Genomic DNA, 24,549 nt, shown 5'->3' on the forward strand with positions numbered 1-24,549 from the left:
AAAGACGAGCCTCAAGTTATTTTTCTTTGCGAGTTAAGATTTTTCTTTTTATTATGAAGAGTAAATCACAGAAAATCATCACTCATTCACAGTCTGAACTGTGGTGTAACAACAGAAATACAGAAAGAAAACAAAATCAAACTTAAGGCTTAGTCACAACACGGTTCCCCTGTGTCTTTATAAAACTGTCAGAGTAACACTAATGGTCAGTAGAACAAAACAACTGTTGATAAAACACAGTCAGGTCAAACTGCTGATCTGTGACCACTGTGGGAAAACTGGCCTAATGTCTCTTTACAGCTTTGCTAATCCTGTGGTGTTCATCCAAAGAAGGAGCAGAGTGGTGCCTTTGGTATAGAAAAGTAGAAGATAACATCGCAGAGAGGAGGCAAAGAAAAGGAGAGAAAAGGAATCAGTTCACTGAGGTTCAGCAGGTTGAGCTCTAATCCAGACTCATGTCTTCGTCGTCCTCTTTCTTCTCTTTGGAGTCGCCTCTGCTGCCCTGCATGGCTCTGGCAAACGCCTCCACATCTGACAAGGAGACACAAGTACATGAAGAAACAATTTATAATAAATAATAGAGAAGGGCAAACAGAAGAACTTTCTGAATGGAGGAACCAAGGACCACAGTTAGTTCCTGAGCCATCTTTCCTGCTCCCCAAATAGCCCCAGCTTCAGCGACAGGACTGTGAGGTTGGTAGTAGTAGTGTTTTCTGATTGATTCTGAGTCTGTTTGATCTAATATCGCTCTAATTTCCTTCACAGATGCGGAAAACAGGTGTGTAGTTTTTGAGTTTAGTTCCCGGGACTGTGTGGTTGCAAAATGCAAACAGAGTAAAACTCTGTGTGTGTGTGTGTGTGTGTGTTTGTCTCTCACCTCCTCTGTTGGCGGCATCCACGGCCTCAGCCGGCAGACCAAACTGACTCATGAGAGGACCAAGCTGCCCAGAGGCCAAGGCACTGCTGAACATACTCATGGACTGAGGGAGAGAGGAATCACAGTCACTAAGGATTATTCAGCCCTCGTCAACAGACAGCAATTAAAAATACTTTAAATTACCCGTGGTACCATGTTAAAGTTACTGTTTACAAATGACAAATCCCTCTCTCCATGATGGAGATGATGGTGAGCTGGTGAATGAATCAGATTTAGCTCAATGGATGTCAGTGTTTGTGGTGCTCGGTGCAGTAGGGTCACTTCATGTTGATCTTTTGTTCCTACCTGCTGGAACTGGGGTGAGTTGAGTGTGTTCTGGATCTCCTCGGTGCTCTGCAGTAAACTCTCTCCGCTGGGGAGGAAGGGCAGGAGCCTCTGCTGGACCTCAGCATTGGTCAGGATGGGAGCCATCATCTCCGGGGTGCAGACACTTGCTAGGTCCACTAGAGGAGAAGAGATGGTCCTGTTGGAATTCTGTCTCCTTTTCTTTCTGTCTCCATTTACTTTCTCCTCTTTATTCCCTCGTTTTATTGATACTTTTATTTAGACTGGCTTTATCTTAGACCACATTTTAATTACAGATTAACTGAACCTTCAAGTATTCACCTTTACATCTTTAACTATCCTGCATTTGTCTTTTTCTTAACTTTCTTTTTGTATGTTTAGAAGCAGCCGTAAAAGTCCTGTCCCACTAACTGTCTTGACTTTTCCTCACCTGATGGTCCCTGAGCACCTGCTGATGCTGGGACATTCATGGTGGCGAGGATGCTCTGAAGGTCACTAAGCTGGATGGGCTGGTGAGCGGCAGGGCTTCCAACAGAGGCTGGGGCCAGGGGAGTCTGAGCTGAGGTTGCAAACAAGAATGACAAAACAAGGTGTTGTCAAGCGCGTTAAATTACTAACACAACTGTTAGCTGCAGCTCCTTTTGTGTGGCGCCTTTAACTTATTTATTGCACACACTGCAAAGATTGTTACGGTGCCTGATGAGGATCAAAAACACTGTTCCAAATAATCTGATTACCATTAAGGGGTCATCATGCTTCACAGCTGTACGACTGACAGAGACCACATAATGACACAGTACTGTACTTCATGTACCTGGCATGGAGGGAGCAACACCAGTGGGTGACACAGCTGAGGCAGCAGGAGTCACAGGGGTGGTGGGGGCCTGAGAGGAGCTCAGTCTGGGGGCTCCGCCCGATGACGGAGTGGCTGCTGCTGATTGGCTACGAGAGCTGGGGAGGAGGAGGAGGGGGAGCAGAGTTGAGGGAAGAAAACGACAGCTCACTGTGTTTTCTGATCATTTCCTTAATTCTGCTGTATAACAGAAAATTCCGTGAACAGGGCAACGGTGTGAGGTGATGCAGTCGTATTTCTCGTGTTCAGCCTCACCTGGATGAGGAGCTGCTTGTGGCTGGTCCTCCGCTGCCCAGCAGGTTGGCAAGTCCTGGTCCTGCTAGAGCTCCCAGGCCTCCTTGGACAAATACAAACAAATCAAAAAAAACATCCAAATTCTTATCTTTCTTTATTTATTTGGCCTGTGAACTAAAACAAATCTGATGTTTCAAACTATTAAATTGCTTCTATATTTCTAATAAAATTATGCAACGTGAATGTAAATAAAGTCAACAAATTCAGCAAGTGAAGGACCATCGGTCTTTCACTTGCCAGAAAGGAGTTTTGGATTTATCAAGAGTGAGGTCATTTACTTTTCAGGTATAACACTAAGATTTTAACGTGATTTGGTTTTAAAATACATACGTTTCCAGTGCCATGTTTTTTAAGAGCTACTTCCTGGAAAAGATTTTCCTTCTCTGTTTTGTTTTTTTTTTTCTTTCCTAGTGCTGCTCACCCAGTCCACCCAGCCCTGTTGGTCCAATCAGCTGCATCAGCTGGTTGTGGCTCATGTTTCCCAGCAGGTTTTGCAGGCTTCCCTCTCCTCCGAGTGCGGAGAGTTCGTGGCCGCTGCCGCCTCCGCTGCCTGGTGCTCCAGGAATAGGGGGGTTGTTCAGGTACTCGTTCACCTTACGACAGTACTCATCATCCTTGTCTGTCTTGGGCTCCTGATGGAAACGGGAGACACGAGAAATCACATCTGAATTCTCCACAGAGGAAAATAACGGGCTTAATTCTGAGTTTTTCTTATGTGGTGACACAAGGCGGGTTTAACAACATCAAAGAGATCGAATTAAAACCAAGACAAAAAACTGACCTTAAATATTCATTATTTACATTTGTCTCTTTCATAAACTACCTGGTTTTACACACAACACATAATTGACAATTAACATATTGACAAAATGTGTATCAGCTTTTCTGGCTTGTAAAAAATATATCTGGCAAGTAAGCAGAAAATCACTTTTAACGGGTTAAGAATAAACAATATCCCTCTGGACTGAAGCAAGAAAAGGAGAAAACCGCTGGTGAGAATAAGTAGATGTGTGGCTGTCTGACAAGTACACTGATTACTGCCATGCACATCCTGTCATCATGAGTGTAGTAAACTCTTCTTCTTCACTCATCTCTGTGCCTCCTACTTCATTTTTCCATTCAGTTCCCCTCTACTGAATGTCCATCTGCCAGCACACAAATGGACGCAGATGTCCTGCATTCACACAGACGTCCTCCACTTCTTCTCCCTTTAAAAAGAAAATGAGGAGCATCTTGCTCTCACCTGCATCCAGAAGAACAGTCTCTTGGATCCAGCTTTAAACTTAAGCACGTAGACACGTCCAGTGGTGCACTGGTTCACCCTCTTGAATTCACAGTCATCGGGGAAGATGATCAGGTCCTGGAACAGGAAAGGCACAACACAAGACAACCAAGAGAGTCAGGAAATGACAGTGAGGCTGCTCTGACACATCAAATCATCATACAATTACCAAAAGGGAAAGCAAGGCAGCAGTATCACTGCAGCTCTGAAATAAAGACAGGGTCACCTTGCCTGCTCTGTGGAAGGTCAGCTAAATTAGGATTCAATGTGTCAGCATTGGTCGTATAAAAATTGTTGTGTGTGCAAATACAGAATGAAGAGAAACCAGCAAAATGACAAACTGAGGTGACAGTTTTGTTTGTTATTGCAGCAGAGCGACCACTGTCCTCACTTAATTTGTGGTATTTGTGGAATTTGTAACATGTCTGAAGATAATAACAGCCTGTGTAACACTGAGTTTCAACAAAGTGTGATCAGACCAGCTGTCTGGCACGCGGTTTATTGGGCTTTACTGATGCACAATACCTCGCCAATGTTACTTTTATGTATTATTTATAGCCTATGTTAGAGAGTTGGCAGTTGAGAAATGGGGAATGAACTACAACAAACCAGGGATGCTGTGGTCTATGGTCGGCACTTCAAACCCCTGAAATACCACTTTGTTAGAACAAAGAACAATGGCCTCGTTGTTACTACTGTTCCAGGTTTGGAACAACAGCTTCCAAATTCAAAGGGGCAGCAGGAGTTTTCCTCAAATATGACAATTGGTTTACAAACATTACATGTAAGTAACAAAAGTCATTACAATTACTCACATCATCAACATTCCCGGTCGTCCTGTCTTTCCAGCAGAAGTGAATCAAGGAGTCGTCGGACTGCTGGATGTACACCGTGCCCTTGCGCTTGTCCGGTGTCACTACATTCCCCTTCAGGCTCATTTTACCAGCACGAAACTCCACCAGGTACTTGCTGGAGCTTCCCCTGGAGCCACTCACCAAGCTTGGAAAGAGAGCACCTGACGACATCTTCAGATCTCTTTGTACAAAGGCCTGAGCACTGGAGGAAAAGAAAAAAGTAGACACTCAATGTACTTGCACACAGTACCAATAATAATCTTAAGAACATTTTTGGCATGGTCGCAGAGATAGCTACTATAGTGTAGGAGACTCAGCCTTAAGTGGTTAACGATCTGTCATATTTAATTCTCACTGCGATTTAAAGTTGCCCTGACACTGTACGCGTGTTATATGACCGTCACAGTGATACTGGGGTCCTATTCAGAAGTTTTACAAATCTTGAGCTGTTTGTTTGTTTGTTTGTGGTACAAAGACTTTTCAAAGCGAAGCTTAGAAAAGTAGCAGTTAGCCTGTTAGCCGTGCAGAGTTCTGCCTGTGTCAATGCTAACGTTAGCCCATGACTAGGCTAAACCGAGCACCGACCAAGGCCAAAGTCGTACAATTTATCTCGCTAAAGTCATTTAAATTTTAGAATTAACAGTCAGCTTTGTACAGGAGTGCCCTTTGGTTGGGTGTGCGTGAAAATGATATTTACAAACGAATTATGTTTACATACCTGAAGTTCTGCGAGCGGAGTTAACCCACAAGTTTTCTCTTCTTCTCGTCGCTCGCTACTAACGTAAACGATTTCCTGTAATGTCGTGGGCGCGCCTGCTGTGAGCGGGAGCGCGCACACGGAGAGTGGGAGGGCTTCTACGCCACCGCTGAGCTGCGATTGACAGTTCGTTCCCTCCCCAGTGTAGCTGTTAGCTCCGTGGCTGCCCTGCCGGCTGTTTGAATGGTTTAGCGGCGGAAAACAAAGCTGAACTGTGATGCGACTCTTATAAAACTCGCTTCGCTTAAAAAGAAGAAGAGGAGCCAGACTGCCCGGGGCTGAAAAAAAGGTAAGCAGCGCGCACGGTTAGCCACTGTGCTAACATTACTCAGCTTTGCTGCCCTTGGATTAGTTAGCGAGCTAAGTGCTAGCTGGCTTATTCAAACCAGGCATATCGCTCCGTGCTGGCGAGGCTATGGACGGGCTAACCAACATGGATGCTGTGTGTGTTCCTTTGATGCGGTGCTTGGAGATTATCAGCTTTAACCACGGTTTGATTCCCGAGCCGACCGGTATTTTCTAGTTCCGTTGCCAGTCACGAGCCGAGAGCCATACATTACCATCTGTGAGGGCAGGTGGACCCTGGATTCAGATCCCGGGGCGTCTTATCGATTATTGCGGGTTGAAACGTGGCTGATTTAGTCAGTCGAGTAAAAAACTGAGAAGAAACCAGAGGATAAATCCGGATTTGCAGTCTGTAGCCGAGTGAGGGGTCAGTGTTTTTTTGATCTTCGGAAATGTTGGAGAGACAGGTGGCAACTCTTCCCTGGCATGTTGATGATTGACACGCCAACAAAATAGGTAGGCTATTTAAGAATTTATAGCTAAGTAGTTTAAATTATTTCCATTGTATTGTTCTTAATGGGGCAGTGTCTATTATTGGTTTGCTTACGAGCTGCTGTCTTTTTCTGTCCTCGTGTGATGTGTATAAGGGGTGGCAGGTGCTATTACAAACCGGCTGACTGTGTGGATGTGTGAGAAGGCACTCATGTTTATGGCAGAAGATGTTATAAACATTTCACTATGAAAACATAATTATCCAGTAGCCATTTTGGCTCTCGTCAGTCACTTTGGGTCTATCATTAGCTAAAGTTATAATCTTTTTAATCTGATTGCAGCTCCCTCCTCCATTGTAAGTCATGTTTATATGCTTTTCTGAGCATCAGGTCTTTGACTTTTGATCACTGAACCAGAATTATTAAAATGTAGTTCATTTTTTCCTCCATTATGGATATTAATTTGCTTTGTTGATACCTGTTGTTGCTGATATTAGTAGCGATGTTGCTGCGATGTACTGTATCTGCAAAGTATTGGTATAATACGTCAGTTTTGAAAAGCAAGAAGTTGATCCAGAGTAAGACTAGGTGTGGATTTTTCTTTTAATCATGATTTATCCTGGGAACATGTCACTGAATCTAACTAACTAGCAGGAGAATAAAAGTAGAATCAACATATGCTTAAACGTTTAGGATACAGTGAGCATTAATAAAGAGCTGATAAAATATAGTCATTTGGCAACCGGACATCAGTTTGTTTGGTAAGATATCATGACCAGTTCTTTGATTGAGATAAGCTTTCACATTAAAAAAAAAAAATGTTTTCTTTGAAGAAAATCTCTTGCTGTATCTTCATAGTTAGAGAAGAAGATGAATAACTTCTAAGTATAAATAAGCATAATTGATATAAACAGTCATATATGTAGTTTCTCACATGTCATTTGGACACATTTTCTTCTACTACTGAACATGGCATGTGCGACCAATCGCTCCTATCAGTACTTGGCATCAGCCGCACAACTTACTAAAGTACCGGCACATGGGGTTGTCCTGTAAAATTTACAGGTGAATCTAATTACATAAAGAGTATCAACTTCCAGGTGTGTCCTTTTCCGGCAAGTTATATCTTCAGAAATTTCTATTTGAGTCAGTTCATTTTACATCACATTTCTAGGAAGCTTTTTACCAAATCGTATTATTTGTCTGAGTCAGCTGGTCTGTGTAAGGGCTGACTGAAATGCATGATGGTGAGTGATGTCATTAGTGTGAGCTCTGGTACAAGTGGTCATCAGTGAGTCATATAAAAGCCAGTCACATCAAATCAGGTTACACCTAGATAACAGACCAGTAGTAGGTCAGAGAGGGGGGGGATTATCACTGCTGCCTCACTGCGGTTACACTGAAAGGTAAATGTGATTCAGTTCACTGCTAGGAACTAGGGCTGCAGCTAGCTTTTATTTTCATTATCAATATATTTGCAATTTATCTTTTTATGTGATTACCTGATTCATGGCTTAGAAAAAGTGAAAAATGTCTGTCACAGTTTCCCAGAGCCGTGTGTCGTCTCAGTCCAATGTTTAATTTGCACTGACATAAAATGGAAAACAAAAGCAAATCCTTATATTTGAGAATCTGGAACCAGAGAAAGTTTTAAGTTTTTGCTTTTAAAATTACTCAAACAATCAGTCAGTTATTAAAACAGTCGTTTATAAGCCTAAAACTAGAGAAATGGATTGAACTTGTTCCTGTTCTTTTATATTTGGAGGGGTTTTATTTATTTATTTATTTATTACTGTGCCTAGTCTAAAGTTGCGTAGCTTCATTTAGCTGTGGTGCTGTGTAACAGTTTCCTCTCAGAGTGTCTCTGCTGCGACCCTTGAAAACCTAAAATTATCCCCCAGCTGGGATTCCTGCTTTGGCTCTCTGGTATTTGGTATTGATATTTGTATCCTCACGTAGAAGGCTGACAGGGTTCGTGTTCAGTCTTTGGTATTAGAATCAAAACAGTTGTCGACGCCTGCAGGACCTGAGCTTTACACACACAGCCTCTTGGTTCACGGCTGATCAATTTGTAATTTTGCAGCTCAGTTCATGAGGAAGAGATGAGCACAGTATATATTTTTATTTCAGAGTGATTTGCTCATATGCTGTTACCTTTCGGTTTTATGTTCTTTTAAAGTTGCATTTGTTGCTCAGTGCATTAGTTTTTCTGCAGGCTTACAGAGGGATGAATACAGCTCACAGTTCTCTGTCGGGTGAACATTTCATCCCTGTTGCCTGCTTTGGCATCACTAATTAAGATGTAGCCAAAAGTGCAACATGTAAACATTTCACACACTAAACAGTTATTTGATTAACTGATAAAATAATTGTTGGATTATGAACAATTATCTGGCAGTGGTCATCCTTTCTATAAACCTAATTGTGAGGTGAAAGAAATGGAAGTCAGGTGAATTTTACGTGTCAGTTTGCAATAGTTTAAGTCAGTTTAGATGATACGATTTGAACGATGAGTGTGTTAAAGTGGGAAGGTTCTGGCAGTGCGTGTGAGAAGACAGCGGATTGATTTTGTCTTTATAAATATATATAGTGTAGAATAGTTCAGCTCCTCCAGCCACTTATCTTTGCAGGAGCTTTCTCTACGATAGAGCTCCTGCTTGATCCCACTGACATCCAGAGCTAAAGGAAGCTAGTCTTACCATTTGTCATAATTTTATCTCACTGTAAGCAAACAAAATGGTAAAACTATCCCCGTATTGTTATGTCTACAGGTGTATATATCCTAATCAGAGAAACCACAGATCCCCCGAGGGAAGAACACGGTTTCCCTTTTGAATGAGAGGTGGTGGCTGCTCATAGCTCCAGGTCACGAGTCTTGTCATGAGTGTGTCCTCTAGACAGGATGGTGTAACAGCACTGTGATCTCAAGTCATGTGGGGCTGTCAAACATTCACCTTCACTGGCCTTTCTCCTGCAGCTTCACACTTTTTCTTTCTCACACTGTCGCACACTTATTTTTTTCTGTCACTCCATCTCTGTCACCCTGACCCAGCTGTGTCCCTCTGCCCGCCTCTGTCGCTCCACCTTCACCGCTCTGACTCCCCGCTGTCATTCTTCTCCTCCCTCTTTAAGCTTTGACAGTGATTCCTCATAGAGTTGTTATGGTAGATCATGGATTTTTGTTTTTTTTGTTTTTTTAAGTAAAGAGTCCTTTAGTGAAATGACCCAGTGATGAATAGCAGGACAAGAGAAGCTGTGAAGTGACAGTTTCACTGCTTGTTAATTATGTGAAAAAACAATTTGTCCGGGGACTTTTATTTTGTCAAGAGTAGAATAAACTGGACTATTTTTAGCAGTGCCTGCTTCACAGTTACACCTGAGATGACTGGTATAAGAGCACTGAGCACTCTGCCAAGCAGTCAGACACACCGTGCCTTGCCCGAGGGCAACTCAACTGCTGGAGAACTGGAATGGTGTTTTTCTTTCATTTTCTCAGCCCAGGTCTTCCCAGCTGTTTTTGGTGTTTAACGTGGCAACGCTGTTCAAATGACGATTTCCAATAAATCTCTTTTAATCCTGGAATTTTTAAATATTTGTTTAAAGAAATTCCATCTTGAATTACTTAATAGACTTGATTGTAGGAATGTAAATATAAATTGCAGATATTAATGGATCAGCTGAGGTGATGAATAGATTCTGTTACTAGATACTGTACTGCTGTTTTAGCTATCTGTCCAAAACGCAGAGTAGAGTATTAGAATAATAACAGAGAAAAATGAATCTTAACATTTTAACCTGGGCCATTTTCTTTTTACCAAACATTCGCAGATTGCAACTTTACAAATTCATTATACATGAACACGGTGAGTGGTGGCTGCACTCCTTCCATTATGTCCCTATGGGTTTGCCCAGTGTACTTTAGCAGAGTCCAGGTCATCACTGTAATGTTTTCCCATGCACTGTTAGCATGTGTGTGTCCATTGAGAAAGCTGATGCATGAATGCTGACAGACAGCTGATTGGACATTAGCTAATGAATTGGATTGGCCTTTTTGCATCACAGTATCCCTGTGCCAAGACGTAGAGACTGCTGGGAAAGCAGGCTGTGGAGAGGTGTGTGTGTGGGTGTGTGTGTGTGTGTGTGTGTGTGTGTGTGTGTGTGTGTGTGTGTGTGTGTGTGTGTGTGTGTGTGTGTGTGTGTGTATGTAACCTTTGACCCGTATCACTAATCAGCACTTTGTGTTCAGTGTGATTTCATTTCTTCATCATATGAAGAAGTTAGGAATGTAAGCCCTCAGTTTTATTTTATTATGCACAGCTCTCCCACGATGATTAACTGCTGACTATCACATGGAGTGCTTGATAAGTACCAAGTCATTCATTACCAGGCAGCAGTACTTCTGTGTTTGTCCTGTGTTGACTCTGAATCCTCACACAACTAGTTTCCTGCCCTGCATGCATGTGTGTGGCAGCTGTATTTACTGTGTCAGTCGTAGCAATGAGCCACCTACTGATTGTCAGACAGGAAAGGGTGTGTGTGTGTGTGGGTGAGTGTGTGTGTGCGTGTGTGTGTTTGTAACCAGATCTCAGTGAATGAACATGGAGCTGCACACTCTCACAATCAGTAACCTCTGACTGACTTTTGCACCTGTTTGTCTGTTTGTGTTTTTCTGTGTGAACCTTCATTTGCATTTTACTATTATAACCTCAGGACACTGAGTGAGTTGTAGTAATAGTTCATATGAATATGATATGATGATATGTACTTATGCACATTCCTCTCTCTTTCTGTTCGTCTGTCTTACCAGTTTTTCTTCTCTCATACATGCAGGGTACCTTTTTTTAATCTTTTAATTTTAGCTCCTTGTTTAGTCTGTAGAATAACATGAACACACATTAACACATTAAATATGTCAAAAATCCCTGTAAGTAACCTGTTTGAGTTCTGTGATATTGAACAGTTGAATAATTGAACCTTCCTTCTTTTCTTTTAAATGAGGGTAAGAAACAAGAGAAATGGAAAGCAGTGAGGAGGGGGTAAAATGTGGTGGTGTGACACGTTAATGAGGAAGTGATGATGAAGGTGTAGATCAGGGAGGGAGGGAGGGAGGGGTGAGGAAAGTGTGATGATGGCAAGAGTGATGGAGGAGAAGTGATGAATGTGAACTGAAGAAGAGGAAGGAAAAGGTAAAGCAGAAAAAAAAAAGACAATAAGAGAGAAAGACGGATGAAAACAGGATGACGAGATGAAAATGACACAAAAACAAAACTGATAAAATCAGTTGCATCTTCTTCAGCTGGGAAACTAAATGATAAGAAACATGCCAAAACTGTGAAATCCCATGTCCGGTTGTCCAGCAGCTGGTCTGCATGTTTCATTCCATGATATGGGGAAGTTAAACTTGTGACTGTAAACTAAATATCTTTGGGTTCTGGACAAACAAAAGAACCAGTTTGAAGATCTTTCGGCTTGTGAAACTTGACGCATCCTCGATTTAACATCGTTAAAGAACAGAAACTGATGACAAGAACAGAAAAGGTGGCAACACAAGAACAAGTTTACGGACAGAAGCTGAGAGCGTAGCAGAAATCTGTGGGTTGTTTTTTTTTTTTTTCGTCCTGTGGCCACAGCAGCTGACACATTGTGAATTTACCAACCACTTTTCACTTAAATCAGATTAAGACGTAGAGTCAACGAAAACCCATAGCTAATGATTAGATGTCTGCCCACTTACAGCAGAAACTGCATCAAACTGATGTTGGTAGTCCGCCAGTCTCTTTTTTAACCAGACACACTTTCACGATGTAATGGCCTGTTGGTTACTCTCCAGTAGCTGGTAGAGGAAGCAAACAGTCACAGGCCGAATGTACCATCGTGTGGCCTGTGGCTGGTGTTAATACCCTGCTGTGACAAACTGAAGGAGTGTGTGTTTTGTGCCGCCGACCGATGTTGATTGTATTGTGTGTACACATCGTGTCCACAGCTTGGATATGAATGCAGGCTTCATATGTTTACATTTGGCAGTCTGAATGTCCATGGGTTGGTGCTGAGAGTCTGCAGATGACAAAGAGTTACCGCACCCCTAGTTATCTTCATGTACAGCCCAGTCCAAAGTTTGTTGTTCAGTATTTATGTTCTGTGTTTGAAAAGTAAAGTCTTAAACTTTTTGTGTGCAGGGAGAGTTTGACAACTGTAATATCCCCCCCTGCACAATTTACATTTCATTTACACTTTCTGTTTCATTTTGGCTGTGTGTGTGTGTGTGTGTGTGTGTGTGTGTGTGTGTGTGTGTGTGTGTGTGTGTGTGTGTGTGTGTGTACACAGACAACAGCTGCTTGTTTGTGTAGTCAATAATACTGACTAATGATCCATCCCTTCCCCACCGAGCAGCAGTGAGGGAAACAGAACAATTCAGAATAAATGAGAGCAAAGTCATGTTTTTTAAAAAGCTGAAAGCTGCTGTTTCACTGACTCAGCAGCCTGTGAAGATGCAGTGTGAGCAGCGTGACTTGGAACCTGACAGTGTCTTAAAGGGAGAAATCACCACAAACATGTTTACACTGTTTTTATGGTGGTTTCTTGTGTTGCTGTTTTTCTGATGTTTTGTTTTTTTAGTGTTTTATTTTCCTTCCTGTTCATAATGAGCAACTCAGGGAGAGAAACTGTCTTTATGTGATTTCACCGCACACCTCAGTGAGTTTAGTGCTCACGCAATTAACATTGCACACAGCATTGTAACTAACTTTAGAAACAGCAGAGCAGACTTTCTGAATTAAAAAAAAATATCCCACCAACCAACAATAATATTCTACCTCTACTAAAAGTAGAGTTGAACTAATGAAGGGCTCTGCATGTTCCCCTGTCTCCTCTGCAGCTGTGTGCGCACTGTCTGCATCGGTTAGTGTGTACATGTACGAGTGGGCAGGGTTTGCGGTTTGCTGCTCACCCAAACTGTAGTGGACCTTGATGATAAATCAACAGATGTCAACAGAAGCAGCAACCCTGTAATAATTCAGGTTGGTACGGCCGTGTACCAGCCCTTTCTTTAAATAAAACAATAAAAGTCTGAAATTTGTCGGCATGGCAACTGATTGCAAAGTTGAAAATGTTGTGAGGCACATGCCAGAGTTCATCAGCAAATCGTTTTGGAACCAAATCCTTGGTATTTCTGCACCCTGGGAATGAACTGTAGTATCACAACAACACAAGACAACAGTATCAACAACACACAAAACACTTAGCCAGTGACTGTCAGACACACACAAAACCATGACCACAGTCTGAAACAGCAGAAGATGATGGCAGTTACATAATAGTCCCCTAAAACAACTAAGCAGAAGACAGTGCACCTGGGAGTTACTGGGAAAGTGTTTTTAACAGTGCTTAGTGAACCTTACCTGGATAAACAGAGGTTTAATAACAGGCTGAATGTGAGGACACACACACACACACACACACACACACACACAGTTATGATCACCACAGATACCAGTCTCTTTTCATCATGACTCAGAGATATAAACATATTCACAAGCCACTGTCACGATTATCTGTGTGACACTTGCTCACAGGAAGTGACTTATCAAATGTTCAAGACCCAAAATGCAAACAGTCATATATAAACAGCCTATTCAGAAGATCTTTTGCTTTTCCTTGGTTTATGATACATAGGTTACAGTTTACTGTTGTCTAGCTGTATTCTGGTCACACACACACACACACACAATATTAGAGTAAAAGAGAAGATCAGCTTTAAATAGATACACACATAAAAACATGAATAACTCATATCTCCCAGCCTTTTGGCTGGTGAAATGTGTTTTTGACAGTTTGAATCCCAGTAAAGAGAAGTCAGTTACACATCCGTCTTTCTCAGCAGTCTCTGTTCATGTCTTAAGCAAAGCTCCCGCCTTCTCCAACAACAGCTGCTCTGGGTCTAAAGGAACCACCGACCTCCATCAGTACTGCTATAAACACTTTTGATTTCACATAACAAAATGTTGCAGAGATGATTTCAGATGTAGCAGACTGGTTGTACTGGGCAGCTCCCAGTTGTGAATGTTAAATTCATGTGGGGAGGATTTTAGTTCAGCTCCTGTAGTTTATTTATTTACATTTCATGTTTTTAAAGTCTTGGTTAGTCCCTTCCTGTGGGCAAAAAAAATGGCATTATCTGAAAATCTTCAGATAACAGCGTGGCCCGACGGCGACTGCTGATTTAAACCTCATGTTATTTAATTAAATTTCCTGTATTTTGGTTTGTTTTTCCAGTGAAGAACAATGCTACTTGAACTTTGATCTTCATCAAAGAGTAAAAATGTGTTTCTAAGAGGATGTGTCCGCAGCTTTTTATACTGCGGTGTGTTCAGGGTCACTGCGGGAACTTCTTAAAATCTTCAAACAGCAGTGCTCGCTTCCCCATACTCAGAGCCTGCAGTTGGTTAATTATAGCACATGATTTGCTGCATCATTTTCTACGAGTGCTGTCTGCCAAAGGTTTCGGTTTTATGTGTATTTCTGTTTTGTATATAATGTGTAATATGTGCATACAGTAGTTACTGTATATTCTGCACTTTGCTGCTTATTGCACTTGTGGTTAGATGCTAAACTGCACCCACCCATTAATCAAGCAAACATCACGTCACAGCGAGCGCACGGACGGCACCGTCTCTGGCAGCTATTCAGAATTTCACGGGCTGTTTGATTGTGTTTTGTTTTGTTATGGAGACAGTATTAACATCTTGCAGAACACAGTTACACAACCTTGGAAAGTCGACCAGAACTAAGTGAACTCTGGACTGGTGCTCACATCCTTTGGTTCTGAGCACACGCAGTAAAGTAGGTTGTTCTGAGCTCTTCATTCCGTAGAGGAGATTCCTTAAGACATTACTGGTGTTCAGTTATGACTTATCAAAATGTGGTTGGGATGATGAATTGTTGCACATCTCGTTCAGGGATATACTGATGTTTATTTTTTTCTTTTAATTCTTATTTAATGTGACACCCTACTATCTCTGGTCTATAGTTTCTATTTTTCTTTTGAGTGATGTTTTACTTTAGTTTTACTTGTGTTTTCATGATGGATCTGAGCGTTGCTCATGAACCCTGAGTGGAACGGAGGCTGTGATTTGCCTTGCATGTGTGTTGTGTTGCGATCTGTTTTCATTTAGTGTAACTTGACATGTGAAGAATGATGTGGGGACCTGTAAATGATTAAGAGAAAAGAAACTCTTTCTGCACGGCACAGATGCAGCAAGTGAAAACGTCCTTCACTGCGAGTGTTAGAGGGAAAATATACACGTACCCAGATCAATAAACAGGAGTGTTTTGACTTGCTTTGATTTATCAGGTATTGTGGATAGAGCTGCAACAACAACTGATAAGTCGATTAGCCAATCAACTATTTTGATGATTGATTCTTTATTGTTTGAATCTCAATGGAACAAATACAGACAACAAAGTCAGTTTTTTTCCGCTGCAGTTCGGACTGAAGTGAAACAGCTGTGGCTTCCAGATGAGCATCAAACAGGGTCGAGCTGTGACTCCAGCTTCATGGCTCAGTGGAAAGCCGTCAGTAGATGATATGGACTAAATAAAATCCAAATAAATGTAAGGCTCAGGTGTGGAAGCACGTATCAGGTCTCACACTGTAACACACAGACCATATCGTGTCATCCTCATTACAGTGTGTGTTAATTCTTTCCGACCTGTTTGTTCCTGTGAATTTGAGTCAGATTTAGCTCAGGTAGGCAGAGGCTTTGGTTTAGGCTCACTGTGGTGGGTGGTTGTGATAATTCACCGCACACACACACACACACACACACACACACACAGAAGTACCCTCTCTCAGTATGCTGATAATCCCTGGTGTACTGATGAATCGCCCTCATTGGTTAATCCCAGTCAGGTGGGAGGTTTATCTGTATTGTGACTGGTTAATCCGGGGAACAGTAGTGGGCGGGATTTAGGGAGGTGTTAAATCTATGTGTTGTCAGACGTGCCGTTGTCGAGGCATTGTGGGGTTGCCATGGCAATAACAACCATCTGGTGCCATACAGGGCTTCAAAGTGACACTTTTTTTTTAAACTTCAGGGTAATATATATATATATATATATATATTATTATTATTTTTTTTGTCGCCTTTATGTTCCAGGGAATATGCCATATATAGCTTTTCATGAACGGTGTGTTTGTTTATGGCGTGAATCTCTTTATGCTCCTAATCCACACTGTGCCTTTTTTTTTTTCCTGTCCTTTGTGTGGTCAAGATTATCCCTGTATGTTTAGGTAACCATCCACAGTCTGCTAAAGTTAACCTCCTCCCAGCCACTGCCTCCATTCAACACACACACACAACCAGAAAAACACAGCGTGAGTGAAAGAGCCCGACCAACACAGCAGCAAAATGCCAAACTTTTTCTGTCTCAGGCTTCTGAAATGTGAGAATTTGCTGTTTTCCCTTGTCGTGTAGTGTCCTGCACTCTCTGGGCTTTGGATTGATCCAAAGCCCAGATTGACCCAATCTGAATGTGTCACCTTGGAAATTGTGATGCGAGTTTCTCACTTATTTGCTGACATTTCATAGACGAAACAGTTAATTGGATCAGAATAAGATATCGCAATGATAAATTCCTTAATACCTAATTTTTTTCAACTCTAAATATCAGTATGATTCTCAAAACCCCTGCACTGGTCAGAATCCACACTGTGGTGTCACCTCTACATTTGGCCTCATTGCTTTCCACCGTGTGTCACATTTGGCCAGTGGGTTGAAACCATGTTGGAAAATCAAACCAGTGGATCTTTGCTGCTTTCACTTAGATTATTAAAAATAGTTGCAGATTAATTTCCTGTCAATTCACTAATCAAACATATTGATCCATTTTTTCAGCTCTAATTAATTGATTGATTTCCATGATCTATGGAATACAGCGTTACCATAAACTGCTCAGTTGTGTAGTGAGTGGAGTTAGAGCACACTGGCTTTTTGGGGGGTGTTTTTCAGAGGTGGACAGCAGAGATGGAGGGACAATGATTTTAGTCCCAGACTAAAATCAAACTGTGCATTTATCACTTCTAAACCACCACGAGGCCCTGGACGCACACATTTTATTACTCCAACCTCCCAGTCATTGGTATTATGTTACTTTGCATGTGTAAAGCTCTTTTATGTGTCTGTGTGATGGGAACTGTGGTCTGGTTACAGATTATGACACATGAAGTGTGAAAATAGTTCATCAGAAAGCTGTAGGCCAAGCGTGAAGACCGTGTGCAGCTTATTTTCCTGTCGTTAGTTTAAGTTCAGCTGTCTGGTTGAGTGTCTGTGAAGCTGAAGTGGCTTAGTGTGGTCTCTAAGCCTGCTAACCCCCATACACCTGCTGTCTGACTGGGTCATAACAGCCAGGGTTAGGGTTCAGTTTCTGCTCAGGTCAGAGGTCAGGAAGCGGATCTCCCTCAGGACTCAGAAACCTGGAACCTTGTTCTCGACCCATTCTGCAGAAATTCACATGGCTTGTAATCAGCGTACTTCCTGCCTGAAGTTGGTTTATTGTTGTTGTGGGTGGGTGTGTGCATTTGTTAATGTGTTGTGATCTTGTCGAAGTAGCTTATCATGATGCCTGCTGTACATGAAGTTTGTTGCCCCGCAGTAGGTGAAGTTAGCGTTGGTTTTCATTGAGTCAGTGCTGGGTGAAGTGGCCTGAGGTGCCCTGTGTGCTCTGTCACGGGACAAAAATCTCATTACATTTATGGTAGCAAAGCCATAAGTTAAGGTTTGTACCATATTGTCAGAAGTACTATCACTAATGAAAACTAATGATTCCTTTTTTTTAATTCATCATTTTGTCATTAAAATGACAGAGAATACTGATAAATGTCCATGATTAGTTTCTTTTAGGCAGCTTACAACAGCTGCTACATGTCATCCAGCCAATTACGATCAACTTACCTGTCAGTGAACACACCTTGAACTGCTTCCTGCTCACACTTACTGTCAGGGCCTCCTTTGCTTCACTGTTTCTGACAGAAGCCGCCACGTTTCCTCCTTGTGCTTCGTGTTTCTTGTTTATCTTGTTTGCTGCAGCTTCAGGACAGTTGACTTATGGGAAACAAAAGGTTCTTTCAGGACACAGATTGTAAATCTCTCTGCCTTATACACCTGCCCGACTGGCTGTGTGACATGAACAGCACCATGTTAGCACCATGTTAGCACCATGTTAGCAAAGTCAGCATCGCCGTCTGGCCATAAATGTTCCGTATACGTGTGAATCAGCATTATATTTTGTCTTTGTCACTACAACCAACCACGTTCTCATTGTTTTCCTTTAGTGTTAAAGCCACGTTGTTTCTACAGTCCTGTGTAAATAGTCCAGACCAAAGCTGTTTGTGTGTTTACAGTTTCTTCTCTCCCCCTCAGCCGCAGCTTTGTTAACATCAGTCTTTGTAAATACAGGAAGGAAAGACACTGTTCAGTGTAACTCTATCAGCAGCAGAGAGGCTTAATGGGCGTCCTGTACCTGAGAGTTTGACGTGCTGTTTGGGGACCGAGGGAGACAGAATACCAGTGGAATCTGTCAGACAGCGGAATGAAAAGGACTCAAATGATTAGTCGACAGATTGATTGATTGATTGTTAGAGAAAATCATTTTCAAATAATTTTGTTAATCAATTAATTGTTTAAACCATTTTCAAGGAAAAAATGCCACTTGTTCTCTGCAGTTTTTCCAGGGTGAGGGTTTGCTGCTTTTCTGTGTTTCACATAGTTTGAAACTAGACATTTGAACTCTGACATTTTATATACAGGAAAATCAGTTCATGAAGAAAATTGATAGCAGATCAATCAGTAAATCATTAATAAAAATATTTTTTATTTGCCGTCCTACTATTTAAACACATTTCAGTTATGTGTTTTTATTTTGCACAGTTTTTCTCGGTCAGTTCATCATGAAAATAATCCGCAGATTACTTGATAATTCACATAATCGTAGTTGCAGCTATAATTTAAATTGTCTTGTTACTTGGTCATTTAAGATTAAGACCAATACAATTTATACACTGGATTTATTATTACTTTTTGCAATATACAAGAGAATATGTGCAAGAGGGAAACTGGGGAATAGGAAGTAAAATAAAAAACAACAACAAAATAACTTGTTGATTTGAAACTCATCAGCTCCTTCGTCATCTTGTCTTGTTTCTCTTTTTACCTGACAGGTGAGAGGCTGAGCGAGCGAGGGAACAAGTGAGAAGGAACTAGAGAGAGAGAGAGAGAGAGGCCATGGAGCAGCAGAGACAGAGGACTCTCTCCACATCAGGAGAATCGCTGTATGCTGTGCTGGGGGTCGACAAGAACGCCACGACAGAGGACATCAAGAAATGTTACAGGTACAGTGTAGGAACTGACCACTAGAGGGCGTCAGAGGCCTGTGACCGACTCTTTCAATGGGACAAAGGGACCCTGAAATAAACTGTAGTACTGTGTCTAAGTCCTTTGCCTCTTTCTGTTTACAGGAAACTGGCGTTGAAGTTTCACCCAGATAAGAACCCGGACAACCCAGAGGCTGCTGAGAAGTTCAAGGAAATCAACAACGCCCACTCCATACTGGCCGACGCCACCAAGAAGAACATCTACGATAAATACGGCTCGCTGGGGCTCTACGTCGCAGAGCAGTTTGGAGAGGAGAACGTCAACACCTACTTTGTTCTGTCCAGCTGGTGGGCGAAGGTAGGATGGACAGAGCGGGAGGGGTTTGGAGCCAGCCGGCTATGCTGCACTGCTCCTTCCTGTAGAGTTTGAAATTCATGTTCAGGGCCTTGGAACTTTTGTCTGTGTTGAGAAGTTTTTACCCGGAAATTGTTAAATCAGATAAACTGAAATAAGTCATTCACCGTCATATATGTCTCGATGCCACGGCCTGAGGTGCAATAGATAAATAACGTAGTGCTAATCTGTGCAAAAAGACAGCAGTTTAAAAAAACTTTCACAGCACATAACATAAAAAATTATTCATGATTTACTTACAGTGTTATCCCTCTGCCTCGGCTCTGATTGATTATAATATCTCTCTGCCTCTGTCTCTCTCTCTCTCTCTCTCCCTCAGGCCTTGTTCGTCTTCTGCTGCCTGGCCACAGGCTGTTATTTCTGCTGTTGCCTGTGTTGCTGCTGTAACTGTTGCTGTGGTAAATGTAAACCTCGGCCGCCCATGGACCAGGAGCCCGAGTTCTATGTCTCCCCCGAAGACCTGGAGGCCCAGATGACTGCTGACGAGAGAGGTGAGGACAGAGGGCGCACACAGAGCTATATTTCACACAAAGCCCATTAGATCTAGTTTTACATATTTATATATATATATATATGGGTCATAGCTTTGGATTCCTTTCTAATCTGAAGTCTCTGCATTTTACCCACACCAAGTGAACGAAACACACACACAAGCATGCACATGCACTAGAGACGCTGGGGCAGGGGGCTTCCCTAGGAGGAGCCCGGGGAGCTGGGGTAGATCGGTGCCTTGCTCAGGGGCACCACGACCATGATCGCAGAGGCGGGGGGGGAATTTGACCTTGTGCATGTCCACATGTCCTTAATTTGGAAATGCAGCATAAGTTTTTTGTGAGTAATGCAAACACGCGTGTGTGAGCACAGAGGTATTCCAGGAGACACAAACCCTGGTATGATGGATCCACTCGGCTGTGAGCCTTTGTTTGTCGTCCTGTGTTTTACTGTGTGTGTGTGTGTGTGTGTGTGTGTGTGTGTGTGTGTGTGTGTGTGTGTGTGTTTTCTCCTCAGATGGCGGCGAGCCCATCGTGATGCAGCCGTCCTCCGCCACAGAAACCACCCAGCTCACCTCCGATGCCCACCAAAGCTATAGGACCGACGCATACTGAACACACACGCACACACACACACACACACACACGTTCAGCTCACACCTGACAGTTAACCACAGCTACAGTATCAACCACAAACACACACAGCTCCACCACAATCACCAGACTGACACATACTGCACACACACACACACACACACACACACACACACACACACAAGCATCACTTTCTTTTCAGTTCATCCGCAGCAGTAATTATTAATACCACACACACACACACACACACACCAGCAAACCATCACTCTGACAGTTAGCATGGACTCACCAGCTCAGCCCAAACTTTTCTCTCTCTGAATTTCAAATTTATGAGGAAAGAGTGGAGAAGAAGGAGAAAACGAACGAGGAGGAGAGAAAAACAAACACTGAACGATTCTTTGATCACTCGTTAGACAGAATGCAAACAAACATGAGCCCAGCTTTAATACGCAGAGTAACATCCACCTGCAGAGTGACAGACAAGCTCAGTGTTACTCTCATATCAGATACACCTGATAACAATCATCATGTCCCAAACACTATCAGGAGCATGGACCAGGACTTAAACAGGGACTCACCAACTGTCTCACAGCAGGCCGGTATTAAAGTTTCAGGAAGTTGCCAAAACGCAGAGACATTCACTAAATACAGTACAAGCTGGTTTTACCTGTAAAAGGTGTAAACACACATTTTTATTTATTTTTTTATTTCAAAAGTCCTGAAGAAAGGTCATGAAAATCTCTAAACCTGAGCACAAAAATAACGCGGTGACGGAAAAGCCTTACAAATGATCCTGTCACGTCCGTTTGGAAGCTGGCGTCTGGAGCTTCAGGAGCAGGAAGTTAAATACTGAATGGTGGAAATGGAGGATGAACCCCGAGCTGTGAAAGAGAGAAACAAGAGTAACGCTAAAGATGTGCAATGAATTTTAACAGTAATGCTTTTGTCTTTGTGCCATAGTCGACTGAGGCATAAAATTGGGTTTTCGCTCTTTACATTTGCTTGTATTTACTTTTCTTCAGTGTGTTGGTGTGAGCACCAGCACAGACCTGAGGAAGGCTGCTGTCCAAACATTGGCTTGAGATCCACGTTTTTGTTCTGCTGTAGCAGAAATCTAAAAATGAAGGAAGCCATAGCGTGCTCTGTACTTTTCAGCGTGTGTTGTAGCTGCACAGCCAAGTTTCTGTTTTCCGCATCCGTGTCACATTTTAATATTTTATTTATTAACAAGGAAATAAATTCCTTGTGTCTAGAACGTAAACATTTGTGGATGTTGTTAATCAGTCGCTCAGAAACTTGATGAGAAACAGGCTGCCTCCGTTTAGCTCGCTGGGAAACAGCTGTGGAGGCTTCCCTCTCTGCTCTGCACTGAGCAGAAGCAGGTCAGTGATCCCGTCTGTCAGATCTGTGAGGAGCTGATAGGAGTAACCGGGGGTGGAGGTGTTTTCCTCTATACCCTCATGAACATCACCCCCCCCCCCCCCCACCCCTCCTAAATGTGGAGAGGGCAGCTCGCACTGGAACAGGTGCCAACAATTGAAACCTTTACAAACCATCAAACTATCACAAGACTCCAGGACAGTTTGAGTAAGATTCCTGAGGGTTAGTGTTGATGGATGTGGCCTGCAGCCGCCTTTAGCCTGTCAGCTTCCTCTGCCGTCCCGTGCGGCGGCAAGGCAGCTGAGGTTTCAGTCGGGGGAAGACGTCGGGTTCAAAGTCCTCAGATTCTCCTTGTCTTCCGTGAGGAGACACTGGAACCTGTGCAGCTGCTCACGATGAATCTGAATCATGTTTTTGCACAGAACAGCATCCTCGGTCCATAAACTCCACATAATCACGCTCTGCTTCAGTTTCTCAGTAGGAACAGTGATTAGTCACATTACATGTTATTAATACTGCTCCATTGTGGGTTTGCTGTGATGCTCCTCCTCTTTCCATCTTCCTCTCTCCTCTTCTCCTTCACTTCTTCCTCCCTGTGTTCAGCTCGATCCACCGTTCCTCCCACGTGTGAAGGACTGAGCTCCTGTGTTCACACTGAGCTGTGGCAGCCGTTCAGCACAGTCCTCCTCTTGTTGTTACCCTAAAGGACACACACACACACACACACTCACACACACACACTCACACACACACACACAGTGATTGAGCCCCGTTTTGTTTGTTTTTAGCTTTCACTTTGTTTTGTGAGAAAGTAAAATGCTGTACATGTCGTGCAAACTGTATGTTTAGATTTCACTGTATTTCTTTGAGTTGGTCGAAAATATGAACACTTGGGTTTTTCTTTCTTTTTCTTCTTCTTCTGTTTGTCTCTGTAGATTTGCTTTTCATTGTTTTTGTTTTTCTTATTTATGTTGTTAATGAAGGGAGGATATTGATATCCAGAGTCTTACGTGTTCGCGTGGCAGCAGTTTTGTGGATTATACAATTCTCATAGCAGCTGGAAAGCAGTACAACAATCAGGCTGATTAGTTGGGGTGTCGTTTTCCAAGAATAACACTTTTTTTTTTGTTGTTGTTCTTTATTTGTCACACATGAGTAGCTCCCCAGCTCTGCTAGTAGAAAAAAACAGGAACGTTGTGGTTGTTTGTGTCAACTTTTAATTTTTATTAAAAAAGGAAAAAAAAAAACTTACATCCAACCAAACAGAATAATCTGCTAATAATCTCATTTTCTTTGATTACTCAATCAAACACACACTCAATATGTATTTATACATATCATGAGAATAAGAGCTAAATAAGTCTCTTCCATGGCTGTCCTCCACTTCCAGACTTACAATCGCAGGTTTCAGGGAATCTGAATGAAACTAAACTAAATCAGATCAGTTTGAGGCCACAGGAAGAAAAAATGTACCTAAATTAGATATCTTCATTTCTAACGTTTGAACTCACAGAACAGATTTTTATTCCGTTTTGTTTTTAAGTTTGTCTTCCAATTTGAATCTAACTTTGAATTAAACAGATCTTTTAAAGTTTTTCCCATGAAGCAGAAGCTCTGTTTTCACCAAAGGAATCTTCACTCGATTCGGTTTTTGTGCTTCATGTCATGTGATCACTGAAACATCACACTGTCAAACACAAATCCCTCATGTCTTTCTGTTGAACCAAACATTCAGCAACAGTGTCTGAGTGAATGCAGCGTGAAGCCTGAAACACATAAACCTGGAGTCAAGGAACTTCCACTGTTTGACCTAAAACAACAAGAACTGATGTGTGAATATAGAAACCAGAGTTGACAATAATATTGAAGCATTATTTTATTTATTTTATTTTTCTTATCTTTTTAATAATTGATTAACGACTAGCTGGTATGTCAAGGAGATGTATAGAATTTTAGATGTGAGCCGTTTTGACAATGAAAAGACAAAATGGCAGACCTGCTGTACATACACGCAGTGACACAGTACATAGAGATGTTAGAGGTTTTCTGTTCTTAGCATGGACTAACTGTGTGCGTCTGTCAGGCAGACGTGTGGGGAAATTAACCTGATGTACTGTTGTAAAATAAATGTTTCCGATGCTTCAGAGCCTCTTTTCTCCTCGTGAGCTTCTTTGAGTGAAAAGCCGAGGTTTGCATTTATGACGTGTCCACAGTACACGTAACGGGACCGAGACTGCTGCCTGGTGGGACGCCACAAAGCACGGT

At 42.3% G+C, this 24,549-nt stretch overlaps 2 protein-coding genes across 4 annotated transcripts; one reads left to right on the plus strand and one right to left on the minus strand.

Annotated features, from left to right (window-relative positions):
• Positions 1-25: 25 nt before the first annotated feature.
• LOC121197656 (proteasomal ubiquitin receptor ADRM1-like) lies at positions 26-5,346 on the minus strand. Of its 2 annotated transcripts, none has more exons than XM_041061366.1 (10): positions 5,224-5,346; positions 4,467-4,707; positions 3,613-3,729; positions 2,791-3,001; positions 2,331-2,409; positions 2,037-2,173; positions 1,653-1,781; positions 1,223-1,380; positions 878-980; positions 26-531 (listed from the first exon to the last, which is right to left on the minus strand). In XM_041061366.1, the coding sequence occupies exons 2-10, from the start codon at positions 4,674-4,676 to the stop codon at positions 443-445; spliced, it is 1,233 nt and encodes a 410-aa protein (XP_040917300.1). In that variant the 5' UTR covers positions 4,677-4,707; positions 5,224-5,346; the 3' UTR covers positions 26-442. The 2 variants fall into 2 exon arrangements, with proteins under 2 accessions (XP_040917300.1, XP_040917291.1); XM_041061357.1 differs by having other exon boundaries at positions 2,331-2,412.
• Positions 5,347-5,381: 35 nt separating this feature from the next.
• On the plus strand, positions 5,382-24,430 carry dnajc5ab (DnaJ (Hsp40) homolog, subfamily C, member 5ab). 2 transcript variants are annotated; one of them, XM_041061408.1, is made up of 5 exons: positions 5,382-5,551; positions 19,252-19,422; positions 19,549-19,762; positions 20,139-20,310; positions 20,828-24,430. In XM_041061408.1, exons 2-5 carry the CDS (start codon positions 19,316-19,318, stop codon positions 20,923-20,925), a joined length of 591 nt encoding a protein of 196 aa, XP_040917342.1. In that variant the 5' UTR covers positions 5,382-5,551; positions 19,252-19,315; the 3' UTR covers positions 20,926-24,430. The 2 variants fall into 2 exon arrangements, with proteins under 2 accessions (XP_040917342.1, XP_040917350.1); XM_041061416.1 differs by lacking the exon at positions 5,382-5,551 and adding an exon at positions 6,044-6,063.
• The last annotated feature ends 119 nt before the right edge of the window (positions 24,431-24,549 follow it).

This window comes from Toxotes jaculatrix, chromosome 2 (genome assembly GCF_017976425.1).
Source record: "Toxotes jaculatrix isolate fToxJac2 chromosome 2, fToxJac2.pri, whole genome shotgun sequence".
In the NCBI taxonomy this organism is placed as follows: Eukaryota; Metazoa; Chordata; class Actinopteri; family Toxotidae; genus Toxotes; species Toxotes jaculatrix.

Bases quoted from the DNA above. Each gene is read 5' to 3' on its own strand.
- LOC121197656 (XM_041061357.1), bottom strand. From the start codon at position 4,676: ATGTCGTCAGGTGCTCTCTTTCCAAGCTTGGTGAGTGGCTCCAGGGGA. The intron at 2,413-2,790 runs GTGAGCAGCACT...TATTTGTCCAAG, and splicing joins AACAGGGCTGGGTGGACTGG to GAGGCCTGGGAGCTCTAGCA. The intron at 2,174-2,330 runs GTGAGGCTGAAC...CCTCCTCCCCAG, and splicing joins ACAAGCAGCTCCTCATCCAG to CTCTCGTAGCCAATCAGCAG.
- dnajc5ab (XM_041061408.1), top strand. From the start codon at position 19,316: ATGGAGCAGCAGAGACAGAGGACTCTCTCCACATCAGGAGAATCGCTG. The intron at 19,763-20,138 runs GTAGGATGGACA...TCTCTCCCTCAG, and splicing joins TGTCCAGCTGGTGGGCGAAG to GCCTTGTTCGTCTTCTGCTG. The intron at 20,311-20,827 runs GTGAGGACAGAG...TTTTCTCCTCAG, and splicing joins GATGACTGCTGACGAGAGAG to ATGGCGGCGAGCCCATCGTG.